We start from the raw sequence: 24,622 nt of genomic DNA, 5'->3' as shown, positions 1-24,622 counted from the left end.
AAAACTGCCCCAAACTGCCCAAAATGGCCAAAAGCTGCCCAAAAATTGCCCAAAAAAGGCCCAAAATCACCCAAACCCAGCCAAAACGGCCCCGAAACATCCCAAACCACCCCGAAATCACCTGAAAATGGCCCAAAACATCCCAAAATAACCCCAAACCAGCCCAAAACCACAGAATCGCCCCAAATCACCCCGAAATCCCCCCAAAAAACCAAAATCGCCCAAATTCACCCAAAATCAGCTGAATTCACCCAAAAATCACCTGGAAATTCCCTCCCAAAAAACCCAAAATCACCCAAATTCATGCCAAAATCCCCCCAGAATCCCCAAAACCTCCCAAAACACCCCAAATTCCCCCCCAAAAAAAACCAAAATCCCCCAAACCACCCCAAATTCACCCCAAAATTCCCAAATTCCCCCCAAAATCCCCCAAATTCACCCCAAATCCCCCAAATTCCCCCCGAAATCCCCAATTCCCGGGACCCCTCCCCAGTTTGGGGTCCCTGACCGCCCCTCCCCCCCCAGCTGCGCAGCCAGAAGGACCCGGGCGCCCCTCCCCCACCCCCGGAGCCCGAGGGAGCCCCTCCCCCCCCGGGGGGCGGCAAGCAGCGACGGTGAGACCCCAAAAACCCCAAAATCGCCCCAAAAACCCCAAAATCGCCCCAAAAAACTCAGCACCAAAAAATCGCACCAAAAAGCCCGAAAATTACCCCGAAAATCGCCCCAAAAACCCCAAAATCGCCCCAAAAACCCCAAAATCGCCCAAAAGAACCCAAAATCACCCCAAAAACCCCAGAATCGCCCCAAAAACCCCAAAATCGCCCCAAAAGCTCAGCACCAAAAAATCGCACCAAAAACCCCGAAAATTACCCCGAAAATCGCCCCAAAAACCCCAAAATCACCCCAAAAAAACCCAAAATTGCTCAAAAGAACCCAAAATCGCCCCAAAAACCCCAAAATCGCCCCAAAAAAACCCAAAATCGCCCAAAAAAACCCAAAATCGCACCAAAAACCCCAAAATCGCCCCAAAAACCCCAAAATCACCCAAAAGAACCCAAAATCGCCCCAAAAACTCAGCACCAAAAAATCGCACCAAAAACCCCGAAAATTACCCCGAAAATCGCCCCAAAAACCCCAAAATCACCCCAAAAAAACCCAAAATTGCTCAAAAGAACCCAAAATCGCCCCAAAAACCCCAAAATCGCCCCAAAAAAACCCAAAATCGCCCAAAAAAACCCAAAATCGTCCAAAAACCCCAAAATCGCCCCAAAAACCCCAAAATCACCCAAAAGAACCCAAAATCGCCCCAAAAACTCAGCACCAAAAAATCGCACCAAAAACCCCGAAAATCACCCCAAAACCCCAAAAAAATCACCCCAAAACCCTCAAAAAACCCCAAAGGAATCACCCCAAAAACCAAAAAAAATCAGCCCAAAACCCAAAAAATCAGCCCAAAAACTCCATCCCAAAAAATCACCCCAAAAACCCTGAAAATTGCCCCAAAAACCCAAAAATCACCCCAAAAACCCGGTCCCGGAAAATCACCCCAGAAACCCCCAAAAATCACCCAAAAAACCCCCAAAACATCCCCCAAAAGACCCAAAATTCATCCCAAAAACCCAAAAAATTCACCCCAAAAAGCCCCAAAAAATCACCCCAAAAACCCAAAAAAACCCCCAAAATCCCCATTTTTACCCCAAAATCCCGTTTTTTTCCCAAAATCCCCGTTTTTTCCCCCAAATGTTCAGTTTTTTCCATTTTTCCCAAAATCGCCGTTTTTCTCCCCAGACCGGCCGCGTCCCGCCGCAGCCGCCGCGAGCGCCTCCTGGGCACCCCAAAATCCCCATTTTTACCCCAAAATCCCCGGTTTTTTTCCCAAAATCCCCATTTTTACCCCCAAAATCCCCATTTTTACCCCAAAATCCCCGTTTTTTTTCCCAAAATCCCCGTTTTTTCCCCCAAATGTTCAGTTTTTTCCATTTTTCCCAAAATCGCCGTTTTTCTCCCCAGACCGGCCGCGTCCCGCCGCAGCCGCCGCGAGCGCCTCTGGGGCACCCCAAAATCCCCATTTTTACCCCAAAATTCCCCGTTTTTTTTCCCAAAATCCCCGTTTTTTCCCCCAAACTGCCCATTTTTTCCATTTTTCCCAAAATCGCCGTTTTTCTCCCCAGACCGGCCGCGTCCCGCCGCAGCCGCCGCGAGCGCCTCTGGGGCACCCCAAAATCCCCATTTTTACCCCAAAATTCCCCGTTTTTTTTCCCAAAATCCCCGTTTTTTCCCCCAAATGTTCAGTTTTTTCCATTTTTCCCAAAATCGCCGTTTTTCTCCCCAGACCGGCCGCGTCCCGCCGCAGCCGCCGCGAGCGCCTCCTGGGCACCCCAAAATCCCCATTTTTACCCCAAAATCCCCATTTTTACCCCAAAATTCCCGTTTTTTTTCCCAAAATCCCCGTTTTTTCCCCCAAACTCCCCAATTTCGGTATTTTTTCCCAAAATCGCCGTTTTTCTCCCCAGACCGGCCGCGTCCCGCCGCAGCTGCCGCGAGCGCCTCCTGGGCACCCCAAAATCCCCATTTTTACCCCCAAAATCCCCGTTTTTTTTTCCCAAAATCCCCGTTTTTTCCCCCAAACTGCCCATTTTTTCCCCCAAATGTTCAGTTTTTTCCATTTTTCCCAAAATCGCCGTTTTTCTCCCCAGACCGGCCGCGTCCCGCCGCAGCCGCCGCGAGCGCCTCCTGGGCACCCCAAAATCCCCATTTTTACCCCAAAATCCCCGTTTTTTTTCCCAAAATCCCCGTTTTTTCCCCCAAACTGCCCATTTTTTCCATTTTTCCCAAAATCGCCGTTTTTCTCCCCAGACCGGCCGCGTCCCGCCGCAGCCGCCGCGAGCGCCTCCTGGGCACCCCAAAATCCCCATTTTTACCCCAAAATCCCCATTTTTACCCCAAAATCCCCGTTTTTTTTCCCAAAATCCCCGTTTTTTCCCCCAAATGTTCAGTTTTTTCCATTTTTCCCAAAATCGCCGTTTTTCTCCCCAGACCGGCCGCGTCCCGCCGCAGCCGCCGCGAGCGCCTCCTGGGCACCCCAAAATCCCCATTTTTACCCCAAAATCCCCATTTTTACCCCCAAAATCCCCGGTTTTTTTCCCAAAATCCCCGTTTTTTCCCCCAAACTCCCCAATTTCAGTATTTTTTCCCAAAATCGCCGTTTTTCTCCCCAGACCGGCCGCGTCCCGCCGCAGCCGCCGCGAGCGCCTCCTGGGCACCCCAAAATCCCCATTTTTACCCCAAAATCCCCATTTTTACCCCAAAATCCCCGTTTTTTTTTCCAAAATCCCCGTTTTTTCCCCCAAACTGCCCATTTTTTCCATTTTTCCCAAAATCGCCGTTTTTCTCCCCAGACCGGCCGCGTCCCGCCGCAGCCGCCGCGAGCGCCTCCTGGGCACCCCAAAATCCCCATTTTTACCCCAAAATCCCCATTTTTACCCCAAAATTCCCCGTTTTTTTTCCCAAAATCCCCGTTTTTTCCCCCAAATGTTCAGTTTTTTCCATTTTTCCCAAAATCGCCGTTTTTCTCCCCAGACCGGCCGCGTCCCGCCGCAGCCGCCGCGAGCGCCGCCGGCTCCGGGCGCGGGTGGGGGAGGGGCCGCCCCCCCCCCTGCGCCCCCCGGGGGGGGGAGGGGCCCCCGACAGCGACGAGGGGGGGGAGAGCGAGGGGGAGGGGCCGCGGCCGGGGGGTGAGCGCGGATTGGGGCGAAAAACGGCGATTTTGGGCAAAATGGGACTGGGGGAAAGACGGGGAGTTTGGGGGGAAAAATGGGGAGTTTGGGCAAAATGGGAATTGGGGGGAAAACGGGGATTTGGGGCGAAATACAGGATTGGGGGGAAAAACGGCGATTTTGGGAAAAATGGGATTTGGGGCGAAAAACGGGGAGTTTGGGGAAAATGGGGTTTGGGGGGAAAACGGGGAGTTTGGGGCGAAAAACGGGGAGTTTGGGCAAAATGGGGTTTGGGGGAAAAAATGGGAATTTGGGGAAAATGGGATTGGGGGAAAAAACGGGGAGTTTGGGGCGAAAAACGGCGATTTTGGGCAAAATGGGATTGGGGGAAAGACGGGGAGTTTGGGAAAAATGGGATTGGGGGAAAGACGGGGAGTTTGGGGCGAAAAACGGCGATTTTGGGCAAAATGGGACTGGGGGAAAGACGGGGAGTTTGGGGAAAATGGGAATTGGGGGAAAGACGGGGAGTTTGGGGGGAAAACAGGGAGTTTGGGGAAAAATGGGGTTTGGGGCGAAAAACGGCCATTTTGGGGAAAATGGGATTGGGGGAAAGACGGGGAGTTTGGGGGGAAAAATGGGGAGTTTGGGGAAAATGGGGATTTGGGGGAAAAAAGGGGATTTGGGGCGAAATACAGGATTGGGGGGAAAAACGGCGATTTTGGGAAAAATGGGATTTGGGGGGAAAAACGGGGAGTTTGGGCAAAATGGGAATTTGGGGGGAAAGACGGGGAGTTTGGGGCGAAAAACGGGGAGTTTGGGGAAAATGGGGTTTGGGGCAAAAAACGGCCATTTTGGGGAAAATGGGATTGGGGCGGAAAACGGGGAGTTTGGGAAAAATGGGTTTTGGGGGGAAAAACGGGGATTTGGGGAAAATGGGGTTTGGGGGGAAAACGGGGAGTTTGGGGCAAAAAACGGGGAGTTTGGGCAAAATGGGATTGGGGAGAAAAATGGGGAGTTTGGGAAAAATGGGATTGGGGGGAAAAACGGGGAGTTTGGGCAAAATGGGGTTTGGGGGAAAAAATGGGAATTTGGGGAAAATGGGATTGGGGGAAAAAACGGGGAGTTTGGGGCGAAAAACGGCGATTTTGGGCAAAATGGGAATTTGGGGGGAAAAACGGGGAGTTTGGGGAAAATGGGGTTTGGGGCAGAAAACGGGGATTTGGGGAAAAACACGGGGAGTTTGGGCAAAATGGGATTGGGGGAAAAAAATTGGAATTTGGGGAAAATGGGATTGGGGGAAAAATGGGAGTTTGGGCGGAAAAAAGGCGATTTTGGGCAAAAATGGGATTTTGTGGGGAAAATGGATTTGGGGGGAAAAACCGGGAGTTTGGGCAAAAAAACGGGGAGTTTGGGGGAAAAATGGGGATTTGGGGGGGAAATGGGATTTGGGGGGAAAAACGGGGATTTTGGACAAAAAAACGGGGATTTTGGGCAAAATTACGGGGAGTTTGGGAAAAAATGGGATTTTGGGGGGAAAAATGGGGATTTTGGGAGGAAAAACGGGGTTTGGGGAATTTTTGGGTATTTTGTGTCTATTTTGTGATTTTTGGGGATGTTTTGTGTCTATTTTGGGATATTTTGGGTCTTTTTTGAGATATTTTGGGTCTATTTTGGGATATTTTGGGTCTATTTGGGGATTTTTGGGTCATTTTGTGTTTATTTCAGGTTTTGGGCTATTTTGTGTCTAATTTGGGACTTTTTGGGTCTATTTTGGGATTTTGGGCTATTTTGGGTCTATTTTGGGATTTTGGGGTGGATTTTGTGCCTGTTTTGGAATTTTTGGGCTATTTTGTGTCTATTTCAGGATTTTGGGAGATTTTGTTTCTATTTTGGGATATTTCGGGTCTGTTTTGGGATTTTTGGGTATTTTGTGTCTGTTTTGGGTATTTTGATATTTGGGATTTTTGGGTCTATTTTGGGTCTATTTTGGGATATTTTGTTTCTATTTTGGGCTATTTTGGGTCTATTTTGGGTATATTTTTGGATATTTTGGGATATTTTGGGTATTTTGTGTCATTTTGGGCTATTTTGTGTCTATTTTGGGATATTTTGTTTCTATTTTGGGTATTTTGGGTATTTTATGTCATTTTGGGCTATTTTGGGTCTATTTTGGGTCTATTTTGGGTCTATTTTGGGATATTTTGTGTTATTTTTGGGCCATTTTATGTTAATTTTGGGCTATTTTGGGTCTATTTTGGGTATTTTGTGTCAATTTTGGTCTATTTTATGTTAATTTTGGGCCATTTTATGTTAATTTTGGGCTATTTTGGGTCTATTTTGGTATTTTGTGTCTATTTTGGGCTATTTTTTGTTAATTTTGGGGTATTTTGGGTCTATTTTGGTCTATTTTGTGTCTATTTGGGCTATTTTTTGTCTATTTTGGGCTATTTTGGGTATTTTGGGTCTATTTTGGGTATTTTGTGTCTATTTTGGTCTATTTTATGTTAATTTTGGGCCATTTTATGTTAATTTTGGGCTATTTTGGGTCTATTTTGGGTATTTTGTGTCAATTTTGGTCTATTTTATGTTAATTTTGGGCCATTTTATGTTAATTTTGGGCTATTTTGTGTCTATTTTGGGTATTTTGGGTCTATTTTGGTATTTTGTGTCTATTTGGGCTAATTTTGTCTATTTTGGGATATTTTGTGTTATTTTTGGGCTATTTTGGGTCTATTTTGGTATTTTATGTTAATTTTGGGCCATTTTATGTCAATTTCGGGCCATTTTGGGGCCATTTCGGGACATTTCGGGCGTGTCCCTCTGACCTCCCCTCCCCCCCCCCAGACCCCCCCGAGGCTCCGCCCCCCGCCGGCCCCTCCCCCCCACCACCGGTGAGCCCCTCCCCCTCCCCAAAAAAGGGGCGTGGCCTGCCCCTCCCCCTCCCCAAAAAAAGGGGCGTGGCCCGAGCCCGGCCCCTCCCCCTCCCTCCCCTCCCCCCCCCGGAGGGGGGGGGGAGGGGAGGGAGGGGGAGGGGCCGGGCTCGGGCCACGCCCCCAGGTGAGGCCACGCCCCCTTAAATCCCCTCCCCCACCCCAAAAGGTTTCGGAGCCCCCCGGCCGCCCCTCCCCCACCCTGAGACCCCCCAGGTGAGAAAAGGGGGAGGGGCTGAAGGGGGAGGGGCCAAACGAGGTGGGGGAGGGGTTTAAAAGGGGGAGGGGTTTAAAAGGGGGAGGGGCTTAAAAGGGGGAGGGGTTAAAGGGGGGAGGGGTTTGAAAGGGGGGAGGGGCTGACGCTGCCGCCCCTCCCCCACAGCCCCTCCCCCACCCAGCCCGGAGCCCCCCAGGACCCCCCCGAGCCGCGGGGGCGCAGGTGAGGCCCCTCCCCCACCCCGAAATCCTCTTTTTTCCACCCAAAATCCCCTTTTTTTCCCCCCAAATTCCCGTTTTCCCCCAAAATCCCCGTTTTTCTCCCCAAATTTACTGTTTTTCTCCCCAAAATTCCTGTTTTTTCTCCCCAAAATCCCCATTTCTCCTCAAAATTCCCATTTTTCCCCCCCAAAATCCCCATTTCTCCCCAAAATCCCTTTTTTCTCCCCAAAATTCCCTTTTTTCCCCCCAAAATCCCCATTTCCCCCCAAAATCCCCGTTTTTCTCCTCAAAATCCCCTATTTTCCCAAAATTCCTTGTTTTTCTCCCCAAAATCCCCGTTTTTTCTCCCCAAAATCCCCTATTTTCCCCAAATCCCCATTTTTCTCCCAAATCCCCTATTTTCCCCAAGTCCCCGTTTTTTCTCCCCAAAATCCCCATTTCTCCCCAAAATCCCTTTTTTCTCCCCAAAATTCCCTTTTTTCCCCCCAAAATCCCCATTTCCCCCCAAAATCCCTGTTTTTCTCCTCAAAATCCCCTATTTTCCCAAAATTCCTTGGTTTTCCCCCCAAAATCCCCGTTTTTTCTCCCCAAAATCCCCGTTTTTTTCTCCCCAAATCCCCGTTTTTTCTCCCCAAATCCCCCTTTTTTCCCCCCAAACCCCCTTTTTTCCCCAAAATCCCATTTTTCTCCCCAAAATTCCCATTTTTCCCCTCGAAATCCCATTTTTCTCCCCAAAATTCCCATTTTTCCCCTCGAATCCCATTTTTCTCTCCAAAATCCCTTTTTCTTTCCCCCCAAAATCCCATTTTCTCCCCAAAATCCCCGTTTTTCTCCCCAAATCCCCGTTTTTTCTCCCCAATCCCCTTTTTTTCCCCCCCAACCCCCTTTTTTCCCAAAATCCCCGTTTTTCTCCCCAACCCCGCAGGCCGTTCCAGCCGCCGGCGCGGGACGAGGAGTCGGAGTCGCAGCGCAAGGCCCGGAGCCGCCTGATGCGGCAGGCGCGGCGCGCCACGCAGGTGTGCCAAAATCGGCCAAAATCCACCCAAAACCCGACCTGAAAACGGCCAAAATCTGCCCCAAAAACTGACCAAAAATCCACCCAAAATCCACCCAAAAACCGACCTGAAAACGGCCAAAATCCACCCAAAATCTGCCCCAAAAACTGACCAAAAATCCACCCAAAATCTGCCCAAAATCGGCCAAAATCCACCCAAAATCTGCCACAAGAACTGACCAAAAATCCACACAAAATCTGCCCAAAATCGGCCAAAATCCACCCAAAAACCGACCTGAAAACGGCCAAAATCCACCCAAAATCTGCCCCAAAAACTGACCAAAAATCCACCCAAAATCTGCCCAAAAAACAGCCAAAATCAACCCAAAAACTGACCTGAAAACGGCCAAAATCCACCCAAAATCTGCCCCAAAAACTGACCAAAAATCCACCCAAAATCTGCCCAAAATCGGCCAAAATCCACCCAAAAACTGACCGAAAATGGCCAAAATCCACCCAAAATCTGGCACAAGAACTGACCAAAAATCCACCCAAAATCTGCCCAAAATCGGCCCAAAATCCACCCAAAACCGACCTGAAAACGGCCAAAATCCACCCAAAATCTGCCCCAAAAACTGACCAAAACTCCACCCAAAATCTGCCCGAAATCGGCCAAAATCCACCCAAAACCTGACCGAAAACGGCCAAAATCCACCCAAAATCTGCCCCAAAAACTGACCAAAAATCCACCCAAAATCTGCCCAAAAAACTGACCAAAAAAATGACCTGAAACAGCCAAAATCGACCCAAAATCTGCCCAAAAAACAGCCAAAATCGACCCAAAAACTGCCCAAAAAACTACCCAAAAACCTGCCCAAAAATCGCCCCAAAACGGCCAAAATCACCCCAAAATCTGCCCCAAAACTGTCCAAAATTGCCTCAAAAACTGCCACAAAACAGCCCAAAATTGCCCCAAAATCTGCCACAAAACTGCCCAAAATCACCCTAGAAATAACCCCGAAATCACCCAAAAAACCGACCCAAAACTGCCAAAAAACCACCCCAAAAACTGCCCCAAAATCGCCCCAAAAACTGCCCCAAAATCGCCCCAAAATCACCCCAAAATCACCCCAAAAACTGCCCCAAAATCACCCCAAAAACTGCCCCAAAATCACCCCAAAAACTGCCCCAAAATCGCCCCAAAATCCCCCAAAAATCCCCCAAAAATCGCCCCAAAACCGCCCCGAAATCTCTGGATTCACCCCAAAACCCCCGGGGTGACCCCTGTGTGACCCCTGACCCCTGTGTGACCCCGGGGTGACCCCTGGGTGACCCCTGACCCCTGTGTGACCCCGGGGTGACCCCTGGGTGACCCCTGACCCCTGTGTGACCCCTGTGTGACCCCTGACCCCTGGGTGACCCCGGGGTGACCCCTGTGTGACCCCGGGGTGACCCCTGACCCCTGGGTGACCCCTGTGTGACCCCTGACCCCTGTGTGACCCCTGACCCCGGCCAGGGCGTGACCCTGCCCGAGCTGCGGGCGGCGGAGCACGGGATTGGCCGAGGCGCCGAGGGGCGGGGCCAGCAGCAGCCAATCAGGGACCAGGAGGGGCGGGAGCCCAACGTGAGTCGGGGGGGGGTTGGGAAATTTGGGGAAATTTGGGGAGATTTGGGGAATTTGGGGGAATTTGGGGGAAATTTGGGGAATTTGGGGAAAATTTGGGGAAATTTGGGGAATTTGGGGAAAATTTGGGGGATTTGGGGAATTTGGGGGGAATTTGGGGGAAATTTGGGGAATTTGGGGAAAATTTGGGGAAATTTGGGGAATTTGGGGGAATTTGGGGAGAATTTGGGGGATTTGGGGGAAATTTGGGGGAAATTTGGGGGAAATTTGGGGAAAATGTGGGGAAATTTGGGGAATTTGGGGATTTTGGGGAAATTTGGGGAATTTGAGGAGATTTGTGGGAATTTGGGGGAATTCGGGAAGATTTGGGGGGGTTTGGGGATTTTGGGGGAATTTGGGGGAAATTTGGGGAATTTGGGGGAATTTGGGGAGAATTTGGGAAGATTTGGGGGGATTTGGGGAGATTTGGGGGAATTTGGGGATTTTGGGGAAATTTGGGGGATTTTTGGGGGAATTTTGGGGATTTTTGGGGAATTTTGGGGAATTTGGGGGAAATTCGGGGGATTTTGGGGGGATTTGGGGATTTTGGGGAAATTTGGGGGATTTTGGGGAAATTTGGGGGAAATTTGGGGGATTTTGGGGGGATTTGGGGAGAATTTGGGCAGATTTGGGGGATTTTGGAGGATTTGGGGGAATTTTGGGGAATTTGGGGGGACTTCAGGCAGATTTGGGGGATTTGGGCAGATTTCGGGGATTTTGGGGGGAATTTGAGGTGGAATTTGGGGGATTTTGGATGATTTGGGTGGATTTTGGGGGATTTGGGGGGAATTTGGGGAAATTTTGGGGGGATTTTGGGAGAAGTTGGGGGATATTGGGGAATTTGGGGGGAATTTTGGGTGGAATTCGGGCAGATTTGGGGAGAATTTGGGGGATTTTGGGGAGATTTTGATGAAATTTTGGGGGGGGTCCTCGGGGAGGTTTTTGGGGGGATTTTTGGGGGAATTTTGGGGATTTTTTCTCACCCCCCTCCCCTCCCCCCCCCAGGGCTCCGAGAGCGACGGGCCCGAGGACGCCCCTCCCCCACCCAGGTACGGGGCTGGGGCGGAATTTTGGGGATTTTGGGAATTTTGGGGAGAATTTGGGGGAATTTGGGGGGATTTGGGATGAATTTTGAGTAATTTTGCGGGGGGTTTGGGGGAATTTTGGGAATTTTTTGGGGGGTTTGGGGGAAATTTAGGGGGGTTTTGGGGCGGTTTTGGGGAATTTGGGGGAAATTTTGGGGGAATTTTGGGGGAATTTGGGGAAGATTTGGGATGAATTTGGGGGGTTGGGGGAATTTTGGGGAATTTGGGGGATTTTGGGAGGATTTGGGGGGATTTGAGCTGGATTTGGAGGATTTTTGGGGAATTTCGGGGATTTTGGGTGGATTTGGGATTAATTTGGGGGATTTTGGGAGGATTTGGGGGGATTTGAGCTGAATTTGGGGGATTTTGGGGGAATTTCGGGGATTTTGAGGGGATTTGAGCTGGATTTGGAGGATTTTTGGGGGAATTTTGGGGATTTTGGGTGGATTTGGGATGAATTTGGGGGATTTGGGGGGTCTCAGGTGATTTTGGGGGTCCTGGATTGAATTTTGGGTTTTTTTGGGGGGGTCTCGGGTGATTTTTGGGGGTCTCAGCCCCCCCTGACCCCTCCCCTCCCCCACAGCCCCGCCCCGGCCCCGCCCTTCGATTACCAACAGGTGGGGGAGGGGATCTGGGGGTGGGGGAGGGGATTTGGGGGGTGGGGGAGGGGATTTGGGGGTGGGGGAGGGGATTTGGGGGGTGGGGGAGGGGATTTTGGGGGGATTTGGGGGGTGGGGGAGGGGATTTGGGGGTGGGGGAGGGGATTTGGGGGTGAGGGAGGGGATTTTGGGGGATTTGGGGGGTGGGGGAGGGGATTTGGGGGGTGAGGGAGGGGATTTTGGGGTGGGGGAGGGGATTTGGGGGCGGGGGAGGGGATTTTGGGGGGGATTTTGGGATTTTGGGGAGGGGTCTGATCCCGCCCCTCCCCCCCAGCTGTTCCAGGAGCTTTGGGTGGAAAACGAGCGGATTTGGGGGTGGGGGAGGGGATTTGGGTGGGATTTTGGGGTGGGGGAGGGGCAGGCTCAGACCCCTCCCCCCCCCCGCCCCTCCCCCCCAGCTGTTCCAGGAGCTTTGGGTGGAAAACGAGCGGATTCGGGAGCAGCTGCAGGAGGCGGAGCTGGCGCTGACCCAGAGCCGGCTGGAGCTGGAGAGGGTCACGCAGGTCAGGGGTCACCCGGGGTCACCCGGGGTCACCCGGGGTCACTCGGGTCAGGGGTCACCCGGGGTCACCCGGGGTCACTCGGGTCAGGGGTCACCCGGGGGTCACCCAGGTCAGGGGTCATTTGGGTGTTTCAGGGTCACCCGGGGTCATTTGGGGTCACTTGGGGTCACTAATTGGTCACTCATTGGTCACTCAGGGGTCATTTGGGGTCACTCAGGGGTCACTCAGGGTCACTCATTGGTCATTTGGGGTCACTCAGGGGTCACTCAGGGTCACTCATTGGTCATTTGGGGTCACTCAGGGGTCACTCAGGGTCACTCATTGGTCATTTGGGGTCACTCGGGGTCACTCGGGGGTCACCCGGGGTCATTTGGGGTCACTCATTGGTCACTCGGGGGTCACTCGGGGGTCATTCAGGGTCACTCGGGGTCACTCATTGATCACTCGGGGTCACTCGGGGTCACTCATTGGTCACTCGGGGTCACTCGAGGTCACTCGGGGGTCACTCAGTGGTCACTCAGGGTCACTCGGGGTCACTCGGGGTCACTCGGGGTCACTCATTGGTCACTCACTGGTCACTCGGGGTCACTCGGGGTCACTCGGGATCACTCAGTGGTCACTCGGGGTCACTCATTGGTCACTCGGGGTCACTCATTGGTCACTCACTGGTCACTCGGGGTCACTCGGGGTCACTCGGGATCACTCAGTGGTCACTCGGGGTCACTCATTGGTCACTCGGGGTCACTCATTGGTCACTCGGGGTCACTGGTCACTCGGGGTCACTCGGGGTCACTCGGGGTCACTCATTGGTCACTCGGGGTCACTCATTGGTCACTCGGGGTCACTCAGTGGTCACTCGGGGGTCACTCATTGGTCACTCGGGGTCACTCGGGGTCACTCAGGGTCACTCGGGGTCACTCGGGGTCACTCGGGGCTCTCCCCTTTCCCTGCCCAGCGCCAGGAGCGAAGCGCCGAGCGCCCGGCCCGGCTGGAGCTGGAGAGATTCGTGAGTGGAGACGCCCAAAAACACCCCAAAACTACCCTGAAAGCCAAAAAAACACCTGAAAACTACCCTGGAACCCCAAAAATCACCCAAAAACACCCAAAAACCACCCTGGAATCCCAAAAAACACCCAAAAACTACCCTGAAAGCCAAAAAAACACCCAAAACCACCCTGGAACCCCAAAAATCACCCCAAACCACCCTGGAACCCCAAAAAGCACACAAAACCACCCAAAAACACCCCAAAACCACCCTGGAATCCCAAAAAACACCCAAAAACTACCCTGAAAGCCAAAAAAACACCCAAAACCACCCTGGAACTCCAAAAAACATCCAAAAACCACCCAAAAACCACCCCAAAACCACCCTGTAACTCCAAAAATAGACAAAACCACCCAAAAACCACCCTGGATCTTCAAAACCCACCCTGGATCCCCAGAAACACCCAAAACCACCCAAAACCCACCCTGAAATCCAAAAAAACTCCCGAAAACTACCCTGGAACCCCAAAAACCACCCAAACCCACCCAAAAACCACCCTGGAATCCCAAAAAACACCCAAAAACGACCCTGGATCCCCAAAAAACACCCAAAACCACCCAAAAAACACCCTGGATCCCCAAAAAAGACCCAAAAACTACCCTGGAACTCCAATAAACATTCAAAAACCATCCTGGAATCTGAAAAAACACCCAAAAACTACCCTGGAACTCCAAAAAACACTCGAAAACCACCCTGGAACCCCAAAAAACACCCAAAAGCCCCCCAAAACCATCCTGAAACCCAAAAACCTCCCCTGCCACGTTTCCCCTCCCGTTTTTCCCATTTTCCTCTCGTCTTTCCTGAATTTGCCCCTCGTGTTTCCCTTAATTTCCCCTCACATTTCTCCATTTTCCCTCTCACGTTTCCCGCCATTTTCTCCCCTCACATTTTCCCGCCCTTTTTTCCCCTCACATTTTCCCCATTTTCCCCTCACATTTTCCCCTCACATTTTCTTCTTTTCCCCTCACATTTTCCCCTCACATTTTCTCCTCACATTTTTCCCCATTTTTCCCTCACATTTTTCCATTTTCCCCTCACATTTTCCCCTCACATTTTCCCCATTTTCCCCTCACATTTTCCCCTCACATTTTCCCCATTTTCCCCTCACATTTTCCCCTCACATTTTCTTCTTTTCCCCTCACATTTTCCCCTCACATTTTCTCCTCACATTTTTCCCCATTTTTCCCTCACATTTTTCCATTTTCCCCTCACATTTTCCCCTCACATTTTCCCCATTTTCCCCTCACATTTTCCCCTCACATTTTCCCCATTTTCCCCTCACATTTTCCCCTCACATTTTTCCCCATTTTCCCCTCATATTTTCCCCTCACATTTTCCCCTCACATTTTCCCCATTTTCCCCTCACATTTTTCCCCATTTTTCCCTCACATTTTTCCCCATTTTCCCCTCACATTTTCTCCTCACATTTTCTTCTTTTCCCCTCACATTTTCACCATTTTCCCCTCACATTTTCTCCTCACATTTTTCCATTTTCCCCTCACATTTTTCCCCATTTTCCCCTCACATTTTTCCATTTTCCCCTCACATTTTTCCCCATTTTCCCCTCACATTTTCCCCTCACATTTTCCCCTCACATTTTCCCCATTTTCCCCTCAAATTTTTCCCCATTTTCCCCTCACATTTTCCCCTCACATTTTTCCATTTTCCCCTCACATTTTCCCCTCACATTTTCCCCTCACATTTTCCTCTCACATTTTTCCCCATTTTCCCCTCACATTTTCCCCTCACATTTTCCCCATTTTCCCCTCAAATTTTTCCCCATTTTCCCCTCACATTTTCCTCTCACATTTTTCCATTTTCCCCCTGACCTTTCCCGCCATTTTCTCCCCTCATGTTTCTCCGCCATTTTGTCCCTCTCATTTCCTGCCTTTTCCCTTCACATTTTTCCCCATTTTCCCCTCATGTTTTTTTCCCTTTTTCCCCTGACATTTCCCCCTTTCTCACCGCACATTTCATCCTTTTTCCCCTCACGTTTTCCACTGTTTTCCCCTTGCATTTTTCCATTTTCTCCCCTCATATTTTTCCCCCTTTCCCGCTCAAATTCCCCCATTTTCCCCTGACATTTTCCCCATTTTCCCCTCACATTTCCCCAATTTTCTCCTCATATTTTTCCCCTTTTCCCCTCACATTTCCCTCAATTTTCCTGCCAAATTTTTCCATTTTCTCCCCTCCTTTCCCGCCATTTTCTTCCCTCATAATTTTCTCCATTTTCCCCTCACATTTTCCCCATTTCCCCCTCACATTTTCCCCAATTTTCCCCTCACATTTTTCCAATTTCCCCTCACATTTCCCCCAATTTTCCTCTCACATTTTCCCCATTTTTTCCCCTCACATTTTTCCATTTTTCCCCACTTTTCCCCCACTTTTCCCCTCCCATTTTCCCCTCACATTTTCCCCATTTTCCCCTCCCATTTCCCCATTTTCCCCCCACATTTTCCCCTCCCATATTTCCTGTTTCCCCTCACATTTTCCCCATTTCCCCCTCACATTTTCCCCTCAAATTTTCCCCATTTTCCTCTCACATATTCCCCATTTTCCCCCCACATTTTTCCTGTTTTCCCCCCACTTTTCCCCCAATTTTCCCCCCACATTTTCCCCTCCCATTTTTTCCCATTTTTCCCCACTTTTCCCCTCCGATTTCCCCCATTTTCCCCTCACATTTTCCCCATTTCCCCCCCACATTTTCCCCTCCCATTTTCCCCATTTTCCTCTCACATTTCCCCATTTTCCCCCCACATTTTTCCCGTTTTTCCCCCAATTTCCCCCCCACATTTTCCCCTCCCATTTTTTCCCATTTTTTCCCGTTTTTCCCCACTTTTCCCCTCCGATTTCTCCTCCTGGCACCCCAGGAGCGCCGGGCGCTGGAGCTGAAGGCGGCGGAGCTGGAGGAGGAGCTCAAGGTGGCTCTGGGACCCCAAATTCCGGGATTTCGGGGCTCTGGGCTCATTTCGGGTCGTTTTGGGGCATTTTGGGTGGTTTTGGGGCATTTTGGGTGGTTTTGGGGCATTTTGGGGTAATTTTGTGGTGGTTTTTGGGTTCATTTCGGGGTAATTTTGGTTGGTTTTGGGTCATTTTGGGATAATTTTGTGGTGTTTTTTGGGTTCATTTTGGGGTGATTTTGTGATGATTTTGGGTGGTTTTGGGTCATTTTGGGGTAATTTTGTGGTGGTTTTCGGGTTCATTTTGGAGTGATCTTGAGATGATTTTGGGGCGTTTTTGGGATGATTTTAAGATCGTTTTGTGGTGATTTTGTGATGATTTTTGGGGCGATTTTGGGATGATTTTGAGGTGGTTTTGTGATGATTTCAGGGTGATTTTGGGGTGGTTTCGTGGTGGTTTGGGGATAGTTTTGGGTTATTTTGTGATGATTTGGGTGATGATTTCGGGGCGGTTTTGGGATGATTTTGAGGTGGTTTTGGGATGGTTTTGGGGTGATTTTGGGGTGATGTTGAGGTGGTTTTGTGATGATTTTGGGGTGATTTTGGGATGGTTTTGTGATGATTTTGGGGTTGTTTTGGGGTGATTTTGTGATGATTTTGGGATGGTTTTGTGATGATTTTGGGGTGATGTTGAGGTGGTTTGGGGATAGTTTTGGGGTGATTTTGTGATGATTTGGTGATGATTTCGGGGCGGTTTTGGGATGATTTTGAGGTGGTTTTGTGATGATTTTGGGGTTGTTTTGGGATGATTTTGGGGTGATTTTGGAGTGGTATCGGGCACGCCCCTAGGCGCTGTCGGACCTGCGCGCCGATAACCAGCGGCTCAAGGACGAGAACGCGGCGCTGATCCGCGTCATCAGCAAACTCTCCAAGTGACCCCAAAACCCCCGAATCCGCCCCAAAAAAACCCAAATCCGCCCCAAAAAAACCCCCAAACCTCCCCCAGCGGGGGCGTGGCCAAAACGAGAAGGGGGCGTGGCCAAAACGAAAAGGGGCGTGGCTGAGCGAAGGGGGCGTGGCCAATGGAAATGGGCGGAGCCAATCACAGTGGGCGCGGCCAAACGAAGGGGGCGTGGCCAAAGCGGAGTGGGCGGAGCCCCGCGTCAATTGCACTGAATGGGAACCTGCCAAAGGGGGCGTGGCCAAACGAAGGGGGCGTGGTCTGTGAGCGCCAGGCCCCGCCCCCGCCCATCCCCGCATGCCAATCACGTGCCGTTCGTCCAATCAGAGCGCGGGGGGTGCAGAGGGAGGGGGCGGGGCTTCGTCGTGCCCCGCCCCTCCCCCCACCCCCCCCCCGCGCGAATATTTTTGTGGAAAAAAGTGAAAAAAAGAAAAAAAAAAAAAGAAAAAGAGGAAATAAAGAATAAAAGGAGAAATCGGCAGGGGAGGGGCGCAGGTTTTTATAGAAATATATTTTAAAGCTCTGCGGGTACAAATTCCCCTCCCCCACCCCTCCCCCACCCACCCCCCCACCCCAATTTTGGTTTATTTTTTGTCTTTTTCAAACTTTCCTTCTTTATTCTGTCCAAAAAAAGGTTAAAAAAAGAGAAAAAGGGGGGATGGGGGGGGGGAGGGGGGAAAGGGGAGGGGGGTGGGGGAGGGGGCGACTTTTACCTGCAAAGAGACGTGGGGGGAGGGGACGGGGAGGGGTGGGGGAGGGGTTGGAAATAAATTAAATACGAACCCAAGGCGGGGGGGGGTTTGAGCAGCGCAAAGACCCAGGGGAGGAGGAGGAGGAGCGGCGGCGGCGGCGGCGGCGGCCGAGGGTCCCGAGACCCCCGGGGGCGGCTGTGGGGAGGGGGAGGGCGGCCCCTCCCCGCCCCCCCCCGCCCCTCCCCCCGGTTCTGGCTGCGGTTCGGGGAGGGGGGAGGGCGGCTCCGGCGGCGTTGCTGTGGGGGGGGGTCCCGGGGGTCTCCGTGGGGCTGGAGGCTCCGCGTGGGGCTGGGGGGAGCGGCCGCGGCACTGGGGGGGGGTCTCTGTCCGTGGGTCTCGCCGTCCTCCGTGGGGCGGGGGTCTCTCCGTGGGGTTGGGGGGCTCGGACCTCGGCAGCAGGGAGAAGAGAGAGAAACTGAGGCACGGTTAAAAACGGGGGGGGGGGCCGGAAATGTGGGGCGGACCCCCCCCCCCCCCCCCAAAGCTCTGCCCCCCCTCCCCCACCACGTCCCGCCCCACAAGTCGCCCCCTCCCCACCCCACGTTTCTCCCCCCCCGGCCCCACGTCCCCTCCCGTGGGGCGGCAGCGGCGCCCGCGGTGGGACCCGGCCCCACGGCTCGTGCCCCGACCCACAGAGGCCGTGGGGCAGATGTGGGGCAGATGTGGGGCAGGGCAGCCCCGCTGTGGGTCACGATGTGGGGCAGCCCCACTGTGGGTCAGCCCTGCTGTGGGTCAGCAGAAGATGAGATGTGGGTCAGGGCTGCTGTGGGTCAGATGTGGGTGAGATGTGGGTCAGCCCCAGCCCCTCTGTGGGTCAGACGTGGGGCAGCCCTGCCGTGGGTCAGATGTGGGTCAGCTGTGGGTCAGCCCCAGCCCCTCTGTGGGTCAGACGTGGGGCAGCCCTGCCATGGGGCAGCTGTGGGTCAGCCCCGGGCTCATTGTGGCTCAGCAGGAGATCAGATGTGGGGCAGCCCCACTGTGGGTCAGCCCTGCCCTGGGTCAGCCCCAGGCCCACTGTGGGTCAGCAGAAGATCAGATGTGGGTCAGGGCTGCTGTGGGTCAGCCCTGGGCTTGCTGTGGGTCAGATGTGGGTCAGATGTGGGGCAGCCCCACTGTGGCTCAGCCCTGCCCTGGGTCAGCCTGCTGTGGGTCAGATGTGGGTCAGCTGTGGGTCAGCCCCAGCCCCTCTGTGGGTCAGATGTGGGTCAGATGTGGGGCAGCCCCACTGTGGCTCAGCCCTGCCCTGGGTCAGCCTGCTGTGGGTCAGATGTGTGTCAGCCCCAGGCCCAGTGTGGGGCAGCCGTGGGGCAGCCCCTCTGTGGGGCAGCCCTGCCGTGGGTCAGATGTGGGTCAGATGTGGGGCAGCCCCAGCCCCTCTATGGGTCGGCCATGGGTCAGATGTGGGGCAGGGTCTCTCTGGGTCAGATGTGGGGCAGCCCCAGGCCCTCTGGATGTGGGTCAGATGTGGGGCAGGGTCTCTATGGGTCAGCCCCAGCCCCTCTGTGGGTCAGATGTGGGGCAGCCCCTCTGGATGTGGGTCAGATGTGGGGCATGCCGGGCTGCTGTGGGTCAGATGTGGGTCTCTATGGGTCGGCCATGAGTCAGATGTGGGGCAGCTCCTCTGGATGTGGGTCAGCTGTGAGTCAGATGTGGGTCTCTATGGGTCGGCCGTGGGTCAGATGTGGGGCAGGGCGGGCAGGCTCTGTGGGTCCCTGTGGGTCTCTATGGGTCGCAGTGGGTCAGATGTGGGGCAGGGCGGGCAGGCTCTGTCAGTGGGTCTCTATGGGTCAGATGTGGGTCGCAGTGGGTCAGATGTGGGGCAGGGCGGGCAGGCTCTGGATGTGGGTCTCTGTGGGTCAGCTGTGGGTCTCAGTGGGTCCCTGTGGGTCAGATGTGGGTCTCAGTGGGTCTCAGTGGGTCTCTATGGGTCGCAGTGGGTCAGATGTGGGGCAGGGCGGGCAGGCTCTGTGGGTCTCAGTGGGTCAGATGTGGGTCCCTGTGGGTCGCAGTGGGTCAGATGTGGGGCAGGGCGGGCAGGCTCTGCCGGCAGTCGATGGCGCCGCGGTCGGGCCCGGTGAAGGCGAGGGGCAGCCCCCCGAGGAAGCGCCGGCGCTCGGGCGGCTCCAGCCCCACCAGCGGCCCCAGGCGCGCCGTCGGCAGCGCCGGCCGGGAGCTGGGGAGAGAAGGAGGTCAGCACGGGGGGACCCCAAAACGGGACCCCAAACGGGGCACACCGAAATGGGACCCCGAAATGGGGGTGGGACCCCAACGGGGACCCCGAAATGGGGCCCCGAAACGGGACCCCGAAACGGGGACCCCGAAATGGGACCCCAAAATGGGGACCCCCGAAATGGGGGGATCCGAAACGGGGACCCCGAAACGGGGACCCCAAAACGGGACCCCGAAATGGGGACCCCCAACGGGACCCCGAAATGGGGGGATCCCCAACAGGGACCCCGAAATGGGACCCCGAAATGGGGGACCCCGAAATGGGGACCCCGGAATGGGGACCTGAAATGGGGACCCCAAAATGGGGGGACCCTGAAATGGGGACCCGGAATGGGACCCCAAAATGGGGGTGGGACCCCAACGGGGACCCCGGAATGGGACCCCGAAACGGGGACCTGAAATGGGGACCCCAAAATGGGGGGACCCTGAAATGGGGACCCCGAAACGGGGACCCCGGAATGGGACCCCCGAAATGGGACCCCCGAAATGGGGACCCCGGAATGGGGACCCCGGAATGGGGGTGGGACCCCAAACAGGGACCCCGGAATGGGACGCCGAAATGGGACCCCAAAATGGGACCCCGAAATGGGGACCCCGAAATGGGGGTGGGACCCCAACGGGGACCCCGAAATGGGGCACCCCGAAATGGGACCCCGGAATGGGGGGACCCCGGAATGGGGACCCCGAAATGGGGCTGGGACCCCAACGGGGACCCCGGAATGGGACCCCGAAATGGGGGTGGGAGCCCAAACAGGGACCCCGGAATGGGGGGACCCCAAACGGGGGGACCACGAAATAGGGTGGGACCCCGAAATGGGGTGGGACCCCAAAATGGGGGTGGGACCCAAAACGGGGGGACCCCAAAATGGGGAGTGGGACCCCAAAACAGAGGGGGCTCAGCCCCACGATGGGATCCAGCCCCAAAACAGGGGGGCTCAGCCCCATAAAGGGGTTCTGACCCCAAAACAGGAGTGGGACCCCAAAACAGGGGGGGCTCGGCCCCATAGGGGAGTTCTGACCCCAAAACAGGAGTGGAACCCCACAACAAAGGGGGCTCAGCCCCATAACAGGAGTGGGACCCCACAACAAAGGGGGCTCGGCCCCATAGCGGGGTTCTGTCCCCATAACAGGGGTGGAACCCCAAAACAAGGGGGGCTCAGCCCCATAACAGGAGTGGGACCCCAAAACAAAGGGGGCTCAGCCCCATAACAGGAGTGGGACCCCAAAACAAAGGGGGCTCAGCCCCATAACAGGGGTGGAACCCCAAAACAAGGGGGGCTCAGCCCCATAACAGGGGTGGGACCCCACAACAAAGGGGGCTCGGCCCCATAGCGGGGGTGGGACCCCAAAACAAAGGGGGCTCAGCCCCATAGCGGGGGTGGGACCCCAAAACAAGGGGGGCTCAGCCCCATAACAGGGGTGGGACCCCACAACAAAGGGGGCTCGGCCCCATAGCGGGGTCCTGACCCCGTGACGGGGGGCTCGGCCCCACAGGGAGGGGTTTGACCCCACAGAGGGACCCGGTCCCATACGGGGGCTCAGCCCCACATCCGGGGGTCCGGCCCCACAGACGGGAGGTGACCCCACAGGGCTGGGGGGGGCACAGCCCCACTGAGGGGGGACAAGTGACCCTGTAAATGGGGGCTCAGCCCCATAAGTGGGGGCTCAGCCCCATAAATGGGGGCTCAGCCCCATAAATGGGGGTTCAGCCCCTAAGTGGGGGTCCAGCCCCATAAATGGGGGTCCAGCCCCATAAATGGGGGCTCAGCCCCATAAGTGGGGGTCCAGCCCTATAAAGGGAGTTCAGCCCCATAAGTGGGGGCTCAGCCCCATAAGTGGGGGTCCAGCCCTATAAAGGGAGTTCAGCCCCATAAATGGGGGCTCAGCCCCATAAGTGGGGGCTCAGTCCTATAAAGGGAGTTCAGCCCCATGAATGGGGGTCCAGCCCCATAAATGGGGGCTCAGCCCCATAAATGGAGGTCCAGCCCCGTAAGTGGGGGTTCAGCCCCATAAATGGGGGCTCAGCCCCATAAGTGGGGGCTCAGCCCCATAAATGGCCATATATGGAAAACGGGGATTTTCCAGAGTCCATATATGGAAAACAGGGATTCCCCATGCCCATATATGGAAAACAGGGCGTTCCCTATGCCAATATATGGAAATCAGGGATTTCCAAAATTCCACATAAGGAAAAGAGGGACTTCCCCAAGTCCATATATGGATAACGGGGTTTCCCCTGCCAATACATGGAAAACAGGGATTTCCCCAGTCCATATGTGGAAAAAAGGGATTCCCTGAGTCCATACATGGAAAACAGGGATTTCCAAAAGTCCACATACGAAAATCAGGGATTCCCTGAGTCCATATATGGAAATCAGGAATTTCCAAAAGTCCATATATGGAAAATGGGGATTTCCCCAGTCCATATATGGAATACAGGGATTTCCTGAGTCCATATATGGAAAATAAGGATTCCCTGAGTCCATACATGGAAAACAGGGATTTCCAAAATTCCACATAGGGAAAACAGGGATTCCCTGAGTCCACATACGGAAATCCGGGATTCCCAAAAGTCCATATATGGACACTAAGGGCTTCCCCTGCCCCCCAAACCCCCCTGAGCCCCCAGACCCGTCCGATCCCCATCCCCTCACTCACCTGCGGCTCCGCCGTCCCCTCCCCGTCCTCCCCCACCGTCCCCTCCCCACGTACGCCTTGATGGAGGCGCGCAGGGCTCTGCCATCCCCTCCCCATCCCCTCCCTGTCCTCCCCCACCGTCCCCTCCCCGTCCCCTCCCCACGTACGCCTTGATGAAGGCGCGCAGGGCTCTGCCATCCCCTCCCCGTCCTCCCCCACCGTCCCCTCCCCGTCCCCTCCCCACGTACGCCTTGATGAAGGCGCGCAGGGCGCGGCGCCGCTCGCGCTCGGCGAAGAGGTCGATGAGGCGCGGGCCCATGGCCGGGGCGGAGCCGTGCAGGCGGAAGAAGCGGCTGTAGAGCCCCAGCGCCCAGGCGGCGCGCAGCGCCAGCGCGTGCGCCACGGCCGGGTCCGAGCGCAGCGCCGGGGGCAGCAGCGCCAGCTCCGTGGTCAGCTCTGGGGAGAGAGAGAGGGACAGGGGTCAGTGTGGGCAGTGGTCAGTGTGGGCAGTGTGGGCAGTGTGGTCAGTGGTCAGTGTGGTCAGTGGTCAGTGGGGCGGCAGCGCCAGCGCGTGCGCCACGGCCGGGTCCGAGCGCAGCGCCGGGGGCAGCAGCGCCAGCTCCGTGGTCAGCTCTGGGGACAGAGAGAGGGACAGGGGTCAGTGTGGTCAGTGTGGTCAGTGGTCAGTGTGGTCAGTGTGGGCAGTGGTCAGTGTGGTCAGTGTGGGCAGTGGTCAGTGGGATCAGTGGTCAGTGTGGTCAGTGTGGTCAGTGTGGGCAGTGGGATCAGTGGTCAGTGTGGTCAGTGTGGGCAGTGGTCAGTGGGATCAGTGGTCAGTGTGGTCAGTGTGGTCAGTGTGGGCAGTGGGGCAGCAGCGCCAGCTCCGTGGTCAGCTCTGGGGAGAGAACCAGGGGTCAGTGGTCAGTGTGGGCAGTGTGGTCAGTGTGGGCAGTGGTCAGTGTGGTCAGTGGGGCGGCAGCGCCAGCGCGTGCGCCACGGCCGGGTCCGAGCGCAGCGCCGGGGGCAGCAGGGCCAGCTCCGTGGTCAGCTCTGGGGAGAGAACCAGGGGTCAGTGGTCAGTGTGGGCAGTGTGGTCAGTGGGGTCAGTGTGGTCAGTGGTCAGTGTGGTCAATGGTCAGTGTGGGCAGTGTGGTCAGTGTGGTCAGTATGGTCAGTGTGGTCAGTGTGGGCAGTGTGGTCAGTGTGGTCAGTGTGGTCAGTGTGGTCAGTGGTCAGTGTGGGCAGTGTGGTCAGTGTGGTCAGTGGTCAGTGTGGTCAGTGGTCAGTGTGGTCAGTGTGGTCAGTGGTCAGTGGGGCAGCAGCGCCAGCGCGTGCGCCACGGCCGGGTCCGAGCGCAGCGCCGGGGGCAGCAGCGCCAGCTCCGTGGTCAGTTCTGGGGACAGAGAGAGGGACAGGGGTCAGTGTGGTCAGTGTGGTCAGTGGGCAGTGGGGCAGCAGCGCCAGCTCCGTGGTCAGTTCTGGGGACAGAGAGAGGGGTCAGTGGTCAGTGGTCAGTGTGGTCAGTGTGGTCAGTGGTCAGTTTTCAGTGTGGTCAGTGTGGTCAGTGGGGCAGCAGCGCCAGCTCCGTGGTCAGCTCTGGGGAGAGACAGGGGTCAGTGGGGTCAGTGGTCAGTGTGGTCAGTGGTCAGTGGGGCGGCAGCGCCAGCGCGTGCGCCACGGCCGGGTCCGAGCGCAGCGCCGGGGGCAGCAGCGCCAGCTCCGTGGTCAGCTCTGGGGACAGAGAGAGGGGTCAGTGTGGTCAGTGTGGTCAGTGTGGTCAGTGGTCAGTGGGGGGGTCAGTGGTCAGTGTTGTGGTCAGTGTGGTGGTCAGTGGGGGGGTCACTGTGGTCAGTGTGGTCAGTGTTGTGGTCAGTGTGGTCAGTGTGGTCAGTGTGGTCAGTGTGGTCAGTGTTGTGGTCAGTGTTGTGGTCAGTGGGGTCAGTGGTCAGTGTGGTCAGTGGTCAGTGGGGTCAGTGTTGTGGTCAGTGGGGTCAGTGGTCAGTGTGGTCAGTGGTCAGTGGGGTCAGTGGGGGGGTCAGTGTGGTGGTCAGTGTTGTGGTCAGTGTGGTGGTCAGTGGGGGGTCAGTGGGGTCAGCTCTGGGGACACCGA

At 54.9% G+C, this 24,622-nt stretch overlaps 2 protein-coding genes across 16 annotated transcripts in view; one reads left to right on the top strand and one right to left on the bottom strand.

Moving 5' to 3' along the window:
• Positions 1 to 17,369, top strand: part of PPP1R12C (protein phosphatase 1 regulatory subunit 12C) — a 28,158-nt gene extending 10,789 nt beyond the window's left edge. Inside the window, exons 7-16 of the mRNA XM_085565724.1 lie at positions 6,816 to 6,862; positions 7,029 to 7,085; positions 8,010 to 8,100; positions 9,595 to 9,702; positions 10,747 to 10,790; positions 11,410 to 11,443; positions 11,884 to 11,988; positions 12,944 to 12,994; positions 15,904 to 15,954; positions 16,783 to 17,369. Of these exons, the coding sequence (XP_085421850.1) occupies positions 6,816 to 6,862; positions 7,029 to 7,085; positions 8,010 to 8,100; positions 9,595 to 9,702; positions 10,747 to 10,790; positions 11,410 to 11,443; positions 11,884 to 11,988; positions 12,944 to 12,994; positions 15,904 to 15,954; positions 16,783 to 16,869 (675 nt within the window). The 3' untranslated portion in view covers positions 16,870 to 17,369. The remainder of the gene's footprint in view (positions 1 to 6,815; positions 6,863 to 7,028; positions 7,086 to 8,009; positions 8,101 to 9,594; positions 9,703 to 10,746; positions 10,791 to 11,409; positions 11,444 to 11,883; positions 11,989 to 12,943; positions 12,995 to 15,903; positions 15,955 to 16,782) is intronic.
• Positions 17,370 to 17,376: 7 nt separating this feature from the next.
• The window catches only part of LENG8 (leukocyte receptor cluster member 8), a 29,679-nt gene continuing 22,433 nt past the window's right edge, over positions 17,377 to 24,622 (bottom strand). For 6 of the 15 annotated variants that reach the window (XM_085565877.1, XM_085565876.1, XM_085565878.1 and 3 more), the window contains 2 exons: positions 22,761 to 22,968; positions 17,377 to 18,061 (listed from right to left, as the gene is read on the bottom strand). In XM_085565877.1, coding sequence (XP_085422003.1) covers positions 17,530 to 18,061; positions 22,761 to 22,968 — 740 coding nt within the window. In that variant the 3' untranslated portion in view covers positions 17,377 to 17,529. The other 9 variants (XM_085565882.1, XM_085565883.1, XM_085565884.1 and 6 more) reach the window with 7 other exon arrangements.

The sequence above is a fragment of the Lonchura striata genome, chromosome 37 (genome assembly GCF_050655825.1).
Source record: "Lonchura striata isolate lonStrDom1 chromosome 37, ASM5065582v1, whole genome shotgun sequence".
Taxonomy (NCBI): domain Eukaryota; kingdom Metazoa; phylum Chordata; class Aves; order Passeriformes; family Estrildidae; genus Lonchura; species Lonchura striata.
This window is presented reverse-complemented; position numbering and strand designations above follow the sequence as displayed.